The 12,332-nt window shown below is 56.3% G+C and overlaps 1 protein-coding gene across 4 annotated transcripts in view; it reads right to left on the minus strand.

Moving 5' to 3' along the window:
• NCEH1 (neutral cholesterol ester hydrolase 1) overlaps positions 1-12,332 on the minus strand; it is an 824,131-nt gene that overhangs the window by 786,957 nt on the left and 24,842 nt on the right. For all 4 annotated transcript variants that reach the window (XR_007776034.1, XR_007776033.1, XM_050966060.1 and 1 more), the window contains one exon: positions 9,429-9,600. Coding sequence is in view for 2 of the 4 variants with exons in the window: in XM_050966060.1 (XP_050822017.1) it covers positions 9,429-9,600 (172 nt within the window). In the remaining 2 variants the exon portion in view is untranslated. The remainder of the gene's footprint in view (positions 1-9,428; positions 9,601-12,332) is intronic.

Consider the following 12,332-nt stretch of genomic DNA (forward strand, 5'->3'; position numbering starts at 1 on the left):
AGCTCTCCCGCTGACATAGCCCTGTGCACTTATGCCAGCAAAACTTACATTGCTCAGGGGTATGTGTTTTTCATGCCCCCGAGCAACGTAGTTTTGCCAGTATAAGTGGTAGTGTAGATATGATGTAAGACAGGCTATTTCCAAAATAGGGATGCTCTCCTGGGTGTTAGTCCTAAAGAACTGACCTGCTTTGGTAACTGCCCCTTATTGATTGATTAATGGTAACTGCCCCTTATTAAGGCCCCACGCTGCCTTAAAAATTCCAATTGGATCAAATTCAGACTAATTTAAATCAGTATGACAAAGTTCCTCCTCTACCTTGGTGGGTCCTGTGCTTATTGGCAGATTTGCTCACCTCAGTGATCTTCCCCACAGTCTAGATCAACTCCTCCTGTGTCTGATCAGGAGTTGGGAGGTTTGGGGGGGAACCCGGGTCCACCTTCTACTCCGGGTTCCAGCCCAGGGCCCTCTGGATTGCAGCTGTCTATAGTGCCTCCTGTATCAGCTGCATGACAGCTACAACTCCCTGGGTTACTTCCCCATGGCCGCCTCCAAACACCTTCTTTATCCTCACCGCAGGACCTTCCTTCTGGTCTGATAATGCTTGTACTCCGCAGCACACCCTCTCACTCTCAGCTCCTTGAGCCTCTTGCTCCCAGCTCCTCACACACACACTTCCTCTCCTCTTGCTTCTCACCACCTGACTGGAGTGAGCTCCTTTTTAAACCCAGGTGCCCTGATTAGCCTGCCTTGATTGGCTGCAGCTGTTCTAATCAGCCTGTCTGCCTTAACTGGTTCTAGCAGGTTCCTGATTACTCTAGTGCAGCCCCTGCTCTGGTCACTCAGGGAACAGATACCTGCTTCTCCTGTGGCCAGTAGCAGCTCTCCCTTTGACTGCTCTGCTGTAGAGGAAGGAGGGAGAGGGCTGCTGCTGCTGTTCCTGCTGGGCACTGGGCCCTTGCTGCTGCTCCCCTGGCTGGGCTAGACACCACCACCCACCCCTCTCTGCTATCTGCTTACTGGCTGGCTAGTAGATTCACCTCCCCCCCTCGGTTGCTGCTGTTACTCCACCTACAGCCCTTGGGGGGAGGCGGGCTGCTGGCCTGCTTCCCAGAGAGGCGGGGAGTGAGGGACCCTGGCCCTTGTTGCTGAGGACACCATCTGAGCAGGGTCCCTCCTGCCTGGACACCAGACCACCACCACCTGGAGCTGCTGGGGCTACTGTGGCTGTTGCTGGGGAGCTGTTGGAGGAGGAGGGGGAGTAGAAGAGGACCGCCCGCTGCTGGAGACCGCATGAGGACCACTGTGGAGGGGGCATTCCTGGACTGAGTCTTTTTCTAACTGTGCTCTTGTGGTGGGGGTTTGGACTGTGTCTGCTGGGGCACAGGGGGTGTGGTGTGGAGCCTGCCCCCGGTCCATCCGTGTCCCCCTTTGCCCCCACCACCATCGTTGCCCCCTCCACCACCCCCGCTGTCTGTTTTCCTTCTGCTTTGGACTCCTGCCTTTGGGACTGAGCTGCTCCCCTGGCTCACCACGCCCGCTTCCATCATTTGGGCCTGCAGCAGCAGCAGCCAACCATTGACTTTTTGGCACAAGTGCCTGTGAGCGCACCCCTCCCCGCCCCCTGGGCTGACTCCCTCCCCTTTGCCACATTTGTCTGCCCCACCCATTTCCCTCTGTGGCCCTGATAGTCCTGCCCCAGCCCTGCAGCTGTCCCCGTGGTCCCTCTACGGCATTCCCAGCTCGCCCTTCCCCCCCCCACCCTGTGCTCCCCCAGCCCTGATTGGTCCCTCCCCTCATGCGCCCACGCCCCCTCCCATGCGCTTGTGCCCTTCCCCATTTGGTTTCCCCTTGTTCACTGCACCCCCCCTCTGCCATTGTCCCCCCTGATCCCCTAGTGCAACTAGGGGAGCTGGAACTCCCCTCTGCGTCGGTGCCCTGAAACCCTCCCACTCCTAGGTCCTTGGTTGCTCCCCACGCCCCTTTAGCCTTCCCTTTCTGGCGCCCTCCTCCCCTGCCTGCAGCCTAGCGGGGAGGGGTGGTTGCCTCCTCTCCTTCCCCTCCCCTCGCTGTTTGTCCCCCTTCCCGCTCTCGTTATGGCAGGGGACGCGGCGGGGGAGATCCCTCGTGATGCTCCCACTGCCCCTCCTCCACTTGCCCCCGTGTCCACTGCCCAGGCCTCTACCTCGACCGCCGCTGCCGATCCACCTGCCACCGCCCCTGCTGGGGCACTGGCAGCGGCGAGTACTGGGGAGACCGCCGCTGTTGCCACGTCCCTCGCCCCTTCTGATTCGGGAGGAGCCCCCCCAGCCAGTGGGAAGGGTCGGGGTGGGAAGAAGGGTAAGGGCCCCGCTCGAAAGGCCAGGCCCTCCATGGCGGAGATTGCCCCCGCTTCCGCGGCCCCACTACCGGCTGCGGCATCCCTCCCTGCTATTCCCTACACCAGCTCTGCAGGTGTCCCTCCCCTGGCCCCCAGGGCGTACGCCCAGGTGGCGGTGGCCCCCCCGCCTGCCGCCGCTCCTCCAACCACCGCTTCCACTACCATCTACAGCGGCCGGGTCCCCTTTCCCACTTTGACCAGGAAGCACGGCGTCCGTTGCCTCCTGGTGCCCGCCTCGCCTCACGTGGAGACCTACGTGCGGGCGTTGGCAAGGGTGGTGGGGCCCACGGCCATCGTGGCGGCCTCCAAAATGTATGGGAAGATGGTCTTCTTCCTGCCATCGGAGGCCGCCACCCAGGAGGCGGTAGAGACAGGCCTGGCTGTGGGGGGCGTGTTCGTCCCCCTGGAGCCGTTGGAAGACCTGGGGGTCCGCTTAATCCTGACCTCCGTCCCTCTCTTCCTGCCCAATGCTGCCCTGCTGCCCGCCCTTTCTGCCCTGGGACGCCCCATCTCTGTCATCAGCCCTCTCCCCTTGGGCTGCAAGGACCCCGCCCTTCGTCATGTTCGCTCGTTCCGCCGGCAAGTGCAGCTTCAACTGCCGCCGGTGGCGCGTGGCGGAGAGGCGCTCGAGGGGTCCTTTCTGGTCCCCTACCAGGGAGCCCACTATCGGGTGCATTATTCAACGGGGGAGGCCCGGTGCTACCTCTGCCGGGCGATGGGGCACGTCCGGAGGGACTGCCCCTTGGCCCAGCACGGAGGAGCGTCCGGGACCCCGAAGCCCCGGCAAGGCGCCGGCCCTGTCATCGTCGGTACCCCTGGCTGCCTGGCACCCGAAGCTGCCCCTCCTCCTCCTTCTCGGTCCACCACCGTGGAGGAGGGTGTGGCGGAGATACTGCCGGACGTAGGAGAGGGATCGTCCCAGGGGGAATCCTCCCCCGTTTCTGCTGTCCCACCACTGCCTCCCCGAGTCCCTGAGCCATTGCCCTTGCCCCCCAACCCGACCCCTGTTAGCCAGCCCCCGGATGATGCCATGGAGGGCTGGTCCTTAGTGCAGGGGAAGCGGGGCAAGCGGAAGGCTCAAGCCTCGTTACATCCTTCGGATTTGGAGGCCCCCCGGAAGAGCAGGAAGGGGGGCACCGATGACGAGCCTTCCGCCTTGCCCCCTGATGACTCCCGTTTTGTGGTGCCGGCTGGGGACGCCGTGGCAGCACCGGAAGGTAACACCACCCCTCCTCCGGGGTCCCTTCCTGTGGCAGCCCCTGAGGGGGCCTCTCTCGCCCCCTTCCCCCTTGAAGCCTCTGTGCTGGCGGGGAGGGCTCTGGGGTGGTGGATGGTGATCTCCCTTCCATCTATGAGGAGATCGAGGCCCTGGGTCTGACCCCAGTCACGCAGGGGGAGGACGACCCTCTGCTAGCGGGCCTCGATCTGGGCGACCTCACCCCGGTCCCCCTGTCCCCGAGTTCCCTTCCCCTAACCGCTGCTTCTGCTCCCACCCGAGGGTCCCCTGGATTCTTCCATCAACCCGGTTGCGGATGGCACCCTGTTGACAGCCGCCGAGCCCATTGGGGCGACGGCCAGTGCCCCGCTGCCGGGACCCGGTTCCCAGGGGGTGTCCCTCTTGGGTGTGGAGGACCCACCCTCCTTCCTAGGCAGGGACCCCGTTGACGAACATCTATCTCTGGATGCCGGGGCAGCCGCCTGTGCCACAGTGGCTGAGCCCGGCATCGTTAGGGGTCTCCTTCCCATTTCCCAGATCCCTGAGCCTGGCCAAGAGGAGCCACTGTCCAGCAGCTCAACTATAGAGGCTCTGGATCCTGCCTCTACCTCCTTCCCAGATTCTCTCCCTGATCCCTGCCCGACTCCTGTTAGCCCTGTCCTTGTCCCCCCCACCTCCTGTGATGCCAGTGCTGCCCCTGGGAATGCCCCCCAGGGGGAGGCTTCACTAATTTTTCCTTGTCCTGACCCACTAGGGGCTGCTGTTCTCCTTCCGCCGCCCCTTGTTGAACCGGGGAGCGGGGCGGGTCGCGTGGCGTCGGCCCGTCGGACGCCACGTCGGGGGTCTGCCCCCTGCCTGCCCGCCTCGGTGGGCCATGGGGCTGTGATGGGGGCCCCACTGGGGGATGGTCATTGATCCGTGACCCCGCCCCCCCATGCGCTGAGGAAGGAGCTGCGGGAGTTCCTTGAGGACGTCCGTGGCTCCCGTAACAAAGTCCAGCTTGCGCTCCGGCGGTGGGGGGATTTCCATCAGGTCCTCCGGGCCGCGAGGGCCCTCATGGGGGAGGGTAAGAGGACCGGGAAGCAGGCCGCCGCGGCCTACCGGCGGGTCCGTGTCTTCCGTGACTCTTTACTCACCTACGGGGTAGGTCACGGATTGCTGCGCGGTCTGCCGGAGGCCATGCGCGTGTCTGCCGGCGAGGATCCCCCCCAGCCCTCCTCATAGCGCCGATCATCCTTGCCACTTTAAACACCCGGGGCTGTAGGATGGGTCTCCGCAGGAGCCAGGTGCTCTCCTTCCTCCGGGAGGGGGGGTACTCTGTGGTTTTCCTGTAGGAGACCCATACGGATCCAGCCGCTGAAGCTAGCTGGTGGCTGGAGTGGGGGGATGGGGCCTACTTTAGCCACTTCTCGGTTTGCGCGGCTGGAGTGGCAACCCTGTTCTCCCCCGACCTACGGCCTGAGGTGCTGGGGGTTGCCGAGGCTGTGCCGGGTCGCCTGCTGCACCTCCGGGTCTGCATGAAGGGGCTTGTGGTTAATCTCATCAATATTTACGCCCCGACATCGGGCCCGGAGAGGTTGCGTTTTTATCAGCAGGCGTCTGCCTTCCTCGGCTCCCTGGATCCTCGTGAGTGCCTGGTCCTGGGAGGGGACTTTAACACCACCCTCGAGGAACGGGACTGCTCGGTCCCCGAGCAGTGCCCAGCCACCACGGACGTCCTCTGGGAGATCATCGAACGCCACTCCCTGGTGGACGTCTGGCGCGACCACCACCCGGACGACGTCTCGACATTCACCTTCGTCCGGGTGGAGGCCCATCGGTCACGCCACTCCCGGCTGGACCATATTTACCTGTCACGTTTCCACCTTTCACGGGCCCACTCCTCCAGCGTTCGGTTGGCCCCTTTTTGGATCACCACCTTGCCACCGTGACGGCCTCTCTCTGCATGGAGAGGCCGGGGCCGGCCTATTGGCACTTTAATAATAGCTTTCTGGAGGATGCGGGCTTCGTGGCGTCCTTCCGGGAGTTCTGGCTGGCCTGGCGAGGGCAGAGGCGTGCCTTTTCCTTGGCGCAGCAGTGGTGCGATCTGGGGAAGGTGCGCGCCCGGCTCTTCTGCCGTGACTACACCCGGGGCGCCAGCCGACGGAGGGATGCGGCGACAGGGCAGTTGGAGCGGGAGGTCTTGGAACTGGAGAGGCGTCTGGCCGCCAGCCTCGAGGATCCATCCCTCTGTGGAGCGTGCCAAGAGAAGTGGGAGGAGCTCCAGGCCCTTGAAGACCATCGGGCCCAGGGTGCTATTGGTCGATCCCGCATCCACCTCCTTCGGGAGATGAATCGCGGCTCCCACTTCTTCTATGCCCTGGAGAAAAGGAGGGGGGCCAAGAAGCACGTCACCTGCCTCCTGGCGGAGGACGGCACCCCCCTCACGGATCCGGCGGAGATGTGCGAGAGGGCCAGGGCCTTCTATGCGACTCTTTTCTCCCCGGATCTGACCGATCCTGCCGCTTGCAAAGTGCTCTGGAACGGACTCCCGACGGTCAGCACGGGTGACTGGGACCGGCTAGAGCTACCTCTCACTCTGGCTGAGTTCTCGGAAGCCCTCCGTCGCATGCCCACCAATAAAACTCCGGGCATGGACGGGCTGACCGTGGAGTTCTACCGCGTGTTCTGGGACGTCCTCGGCCCAGACCTGGTCACCGTCTGGGCCGAGTCTTTGCAGAGCGGGGACCTCCATGACTTACGGAATTGCGTCCCGCCTCGCTCCTCAGCACGAACTACAAAATCGTAGCCAAGGCCATCTCGATGCAGCTAGGGTCTGTGCTGGCAGATGTGATCCATCCAGACCAGACCTACACCGTCCCGGGCCGCACGATCTTTGATAACTTGTATCTGGTCCGGGACCTTCTGGAATTAGGATGTAGGGATGGTCTGTCGTTCGCCCTCCTGTCCCTGGATCAGGAGAAGGCGTTCGACAGGGTGGATCATGGGTATCTCCTGAGCACTCTGTGAGCATTCAGCTTCAGACCCCAGTTTGTGGGTTTTCTCCAGGTGCTGTACGCTTCTGCGGAGTGTCTGGTCAGGCTCAACTGGACCCTGACTGAGCCGGTCAGCTTCGGGCGGGGAGTACGGCAGGGGTGCCCCCTCTCGGGCCAGCTGTACGCTCTGGCGATCGAGCCCTTCCTCTGTCTCCTCCGCAAGAGGTTGACGGGGTTGGTGCTTCGGGAGCTGAAGCTGCGGCTGGTCCTGTTGGCGTACGCTGACGATGTGCTCCTCGTGGTCCAGGACCCGGGAGACTTGGCGCGGGTGGAGGCTTGCCAGGCTGTGTACTCGGTGGCCTCCTCCACCCAGGTCAACTGGGTCAAGAGCTCTGGCCTGGTGGTCGGGGACGGGTGGCAGGCGAGCTCCCTCCCACCCACGCTTCAGGCCATCTGGTGGAGCGCGGGTCCGCTGCTCTATCTTGGCGTTTACCTTTCTGCCACGCATCCGTCTCCGCCAGAGAACTGGCATGGTTTGGAGGGCAGGGTGACGGAGAGGCTCCGGAAATGGACAAGACTACTCCACTGCCTCTCCCTTCAGGGGAGGGCACTGGTGCTTAATCAATTGGTCCTGTCCATGCTCTGGTACCGGCTCAACAGCCTGGTCTCGGCCCCGGATTTCCTGGCCAACCTCCGGACGGCGATTCTGGAGTTCTTTTGGCCAGGGATGCACTGGGTCTCTGCAGGGGTTCTCCACCTGCCCTTGGAGGAGGGGGGGCAGGGCCTGAAGTGCCTATGCACTCAGGTCCATGTCTTCCGCCTCCAAGCCCAGCAGAGGCTCCTGTATGGCGCAGGTAGTCCGGCGTGGAGCGTATTGGCGCACGCCTTCCTCCGCCTCTTCCGAGGGCTCCGATACGACTGGCAGCTCTTTTACCTCCATCCGAGAGCTCTTCCGCGAGACCTCTCCAGGCAGCCGGTCTTCTACCAAGACCTCCTCGGGACCTGGAAGCTCTTTTCAACGACCAGGTCCGTGATGGCCACCGTGGGGGCCGACTTCCTCGCGGAGCCCCTGCTACACAATCCTCAGCTTCGTGTGCAGGTGGCAGAGTCCCCCGCAGTGCGCCAGAGGCTGGTCTTGGCAGGAGTCACCAGGGTCGGAGACCTCCTGGACTACGACCGGGGAACTGGCTGGATCCCCTGATGCTCACTCAGTGCATGGGGCTCTCCGGATCTCGTACTCCCCGGTGCGTACTTCAGGAGGTGAAGGCCACTTTACTGCCTGCTGCTCGAGCTTACCTCAACCGGATCCTGCGAGAGGGCACACTCCGCCCACCCTCCACTCTGGGCCCCGTGGACATTTTTATCGGGCCCCTGCCCCGTGGACCCAATTCGCCCCCTCGCTCTTTCACTGCGAGCCGGCTGCACAATCTGCAGCCGGTTCTGTTCCAGGCCGCGCCACGGAAACATCTGTACACGCTCGTGCTCCACACTCTCCACCAACACACCCTCGCGTCCCGCCCCGATACCAAATGGCAGGACCTCCTGCCACCTCTCGAGGGTGAGAAGCCCCGGTGGGCCAGCTTCTACTCTGCCCTGGTCCTGAGGCCCGCCGGGGATGTCAGTTGGCAGCTCCTTCTCGGGGCCGTGAGCATGGGCGTGTTCTTGGCGCAGTTCACCCCTGTCCCCAACACCTGCCCTTTTTGTGGTGTGAAGGAGACCCTGGCACACATTTTTTTAGAGTGCACCAGGTTGCAGCCCGTTCCGGCTCCTCTTGGACCTCCTATTGCATTTTTGGTTGCACTTTTCCCCTCACCTGTTCATCTATGCACTCCCCATCCGTGGCCACATGAAGTCGCGGGATCTCCTTATCAACCTCCTCTTGGCCCTGGCCAAACTAGCCATCTACAACACCAGGGAGAGGAGGTTGGCCGACGGGATTTCCTGCGACTGTAGGGCCTATTTCCGTTCCTCCATCTGTTCACGCATCCGGGCAGAGTTCCTCTGGGTGGCATCCACTGGCTCCCTTGATGCCTTCGAGGAGCAGTGTGCGTTGCCCAGGGTTCTCTGCTCGGTGTCCCCATCAGGTTCCCTTCATTTAGCCCTATGACCTCACTCCCGATCCTGTTTTTTTCTTTAGTTGTCCCACGGAATTGCTTGGTGTCCCTGTGGGTCCTCCCCTTAGGCTGGGGGGAGGTCCTTTAGAAGTGGGCAGGCTTTGCCCGCCCACCCCCCTGGATACCAATAGGACCAGACTCCTGTACTCCACTGGTCTGGGTCTGTCACATTAGAAATACATATGGTATGAATAGCAGGGAAAACAGATTTTCCCTACAATTGAATTCTAACTCTTCTGTTAAATTGTCTTCCTGTGAGGAAATGCCATTTCATTAAAAAAAAAAAAATTTTCCTCTTCATTTGTATTAAAAGAAATAAGGTCATTTTCAAAGATGGGCAGATGCAAAAATTGCTTGTTCACAAAATAGGGAACTGAATTTATTAATTATGCATTTATGTGCCCAGTTAGCCACTTATGCAGGCAAATAAAGATTCATTAGCACAATGGGTAAAGGTTTATATTATTATTATTATATTATTAGGTTGGTACATAAAGTGCACTTTTAAAATCTGGCCCATAACAACTTATAAAAGCAGTAGGACATTCTAGCACTGCTTGATTTAGAAATAATTGACAGGTCTCACTTATGTTTAGCAGTTGGCTTTTACTGTGGGCCACTACCATTCTATCTCTAAAGCTAGTCTGTCACTTTGTGATGATGCAGCACAAATAATCTGTCTACCCGTGTGCACTGCTGGAATATGGATTGTTATTGTGATAGATACAGACAGTGGATGTTACCTGCTGGCACACAGCTGCAGCCAGATTTCCTCCTGCGCTATCACCAGAAATAGCAATTCGATCTGGGTTAACTGAGTATTTAGCTAGGATGTCAGACCGCAGAAAATACTTAGTTGCACGTAAAGTATCGTAGAATTGCTCAGGGAAATGAACCTCTGGTACCAGCCTGTACCTACAAAAGAAGAAAGAGGCTTATGTAGGATAATCGTTATACACAGAAAATGTACCTTGCTAGCAGGACTATTATGTGCTATCAGGTGGACAGTATAATGCAAAAATAACTTAGTTTAAATATTATGGTTGAAATATGAAATATTTAACACAAACAGTATTTAACTGCCTACATGTTATTATTACAACTCTAATTCTGAAAGAATGATGCTAACCCACTGAATATGAATAAATTAGGAAATTGTTAAGTGGAACTTTTATGTTATCTCCCAGCAGAGGATCTCAAAATGTGAGGATTCATTCATTAATATTTTTATCCCAACACCCGTAAAAAAGCAGGTGGCAATATCTGCTCGGTGTGGAGGCTGAATACCCTGCTTAGCCCACATGAGTAAGGGTAAACCAGGTGTTCCCAATAGGATAAGGATACAAAATCAAAGTTATGGAGTTCCCTGTCCCCTGCATTTGTAATTATGGTTGGTGGACAATGCAGTGGAAACATTTAACACAGCTACAGCATATGCAACATGAAATGAATGTGGGCTAGGAATAATAATAATACCTAGCTCTTATCTACTGGTTTTCATCAAGAGATCTCAAAGTTGCTTTACAAAGGAAGTCTGTATCTTCATCCCCATTTTACGGTGGGGAAACTGAGGCACAAGTGAAATGACTTGCCCAAGAGCATCCAGCAGGCCAATGGCTGAGCCAAGAATAGAATGCAGCTCTCCTGAATCCCAGTGCAATGTTGTATCTGCTAGGCCTCCTTGGTCTTCAAAAAACAGTGGCAGTTGAATGATTTTTCGGTCATTACTTAAACCCTTGGTGGGTCTTAGGGTTTCTCTAGAGCTGTGTAAATACCATTGACCCAAAATGAAATTTGGGGCAGAGAGAGGGGATTTTTGATGAATCAGGATGCAAAGTTAAAAGTTTTTCAGTATCTTGAAAGCTTTCTCAGGACAGGAAAAAACTGTTCCCCATATACCTGAAATGTTCAGCTTAATTTAATAGAATCAGAGATGCAGGGCTGGCAGGGATCTCGAGATGTCATCAAGTCCATCCCTCTGCGCTGAGACAGATTAAGTATACCACCCCTAACAGGTGTGTGTCCAACTTGTTCTTAAAAACCTCCAATGAAGGGAATTCCACAACTTCCCTTGCCATTAGCCCATCAGAGGCAATAGAAAAGCTACCCTTTTCTCCAGTGTTCACAGCAGGAGAAGAGTCTGGTTTCTTTTATTTTCCTTGTTAGGATTGTTGTGAGCAACTGGCCATCCTGAGCAGTCATTTTTGATCAGTTTGCAGCTGAGGCAGAAGTCAGCATTTGTTGTCTCCCAACTTGTGAGCCAAATGAGAATGGTGGTATTATGTGCAACAAGTTTGTAAGTCAAACTTGTGCCAATAGGCGGGGTTGTAATATAAATGTGTCTAACTGCACCGGTTGGAAATGTAATGTTTCCTGACATTTTAGACCCACAGAAAAAAACCGTCAACTCCTCCACTCAGGAAGCTAAGAGGATAGCCTTGGGATGTTTCCTAAAGTTGTGGCTTTTACAGAAAACACCCTCAGAAGGATACTCTTAATCAGTCAGCCTTTTGTTCTCTCTCCCCAAAGTGATCTATTGTATTTAAAAATCTCACAGGCCCTGCAAACTTGGTTTTGTTCCTGGAGTAGTCTTCAGCTGATACTGCAAGCAGGATGCTGCTTGGAAGCTAAACCATCCTCAACACTGGGGTACCAAGAGTCTGGCCGGTGGGTAGACCTGGGGTTGTGATGACCCTTTCTCTGTTGTGGGATTAATTTGAGGCTTGCAAGTTAGGCTGAGTCTTTTGACCATGCTTTTTCCATGGAAAGTCCCCCTATTGTCAGATGGGCAGCTGATTAAAAAGCACCTTCAAAATTTGCTCCCTTATTTATCATGCCAGCCTGGCAACAGCAACACATGCCCTTGTCTCTAATAATGATAATAACTAACTCTTATATAGTGCTTTTCATCAGTGGATCTCAGAGTGCTTTACAAAGATCAGTACCATTATCTCCATCTTACAGATAGGGAAACTGAGACACAAAGAGGTGAGATAACTTACCTATGGTCACCCAGCAGGCTAGTGGCACAGCCAGACATAGAATCCAGGTCTCCTGAGTTCCAGTCTGCTGCTTTATCCGCTAGGAAACACTACCTTAGTAGGCTGTTTTTGCAAGTCTTATTCTCTTAAACCTTGTATGTATGTAAAGGTGTGTTGTTAGAATGTTAGCTAACATGTGCTAACCAAAATGACACGCCTCAACGCTACCAGCAGTGTGAACGTTAGAAGCAGTGTGTCTTGTCTACACTAACTAACATCACCCTTTTAAATTCTAGTCTAGACACGGCCTTAACTTTCAGCCTGCTTAGGATGCAACTGTTGAATCTGCTCACTCATTTGATCTCACGAATCTTGCCCTGTGGGGTTTATTGAATATAATGTGGTGGATTGATTAACACTCTTAAATGCTATCTCCTGTATCCAGTATAAGAATTGATTCACCCTGAAGCACACGCCTTTGCATAAAACCAACACCATACTAGAGCATACTCCTATATTCTACCGACTGACTGTTTTGCATCCAACAGAAATTATATGCGCAAAATAAATTTCAGGCATAATATTGAGGTTAATAAGAAGTTTTTCAGATTCTTAAAACTACTTAAGCTTTAGAAAGCAATCTGTATATTACATCAGATAAAGTAA

Source organism: Gopherus flavomarginatus, chromosome 8 (assembly GCF_025201925.1).
Source record: "Gopherus flavomarginatus isolate rGopFla2 chromosome 8, rGopFla2.mat.asm, whole genome shotgun sequence".
In the NCBI taxonomy this organism is placed as follows: domain Eukaryota; kingdom Metazoa; phylum Chordata; order Testudines; family Testudinidae; genus Gopherus; species Gopherus flavomarginatus.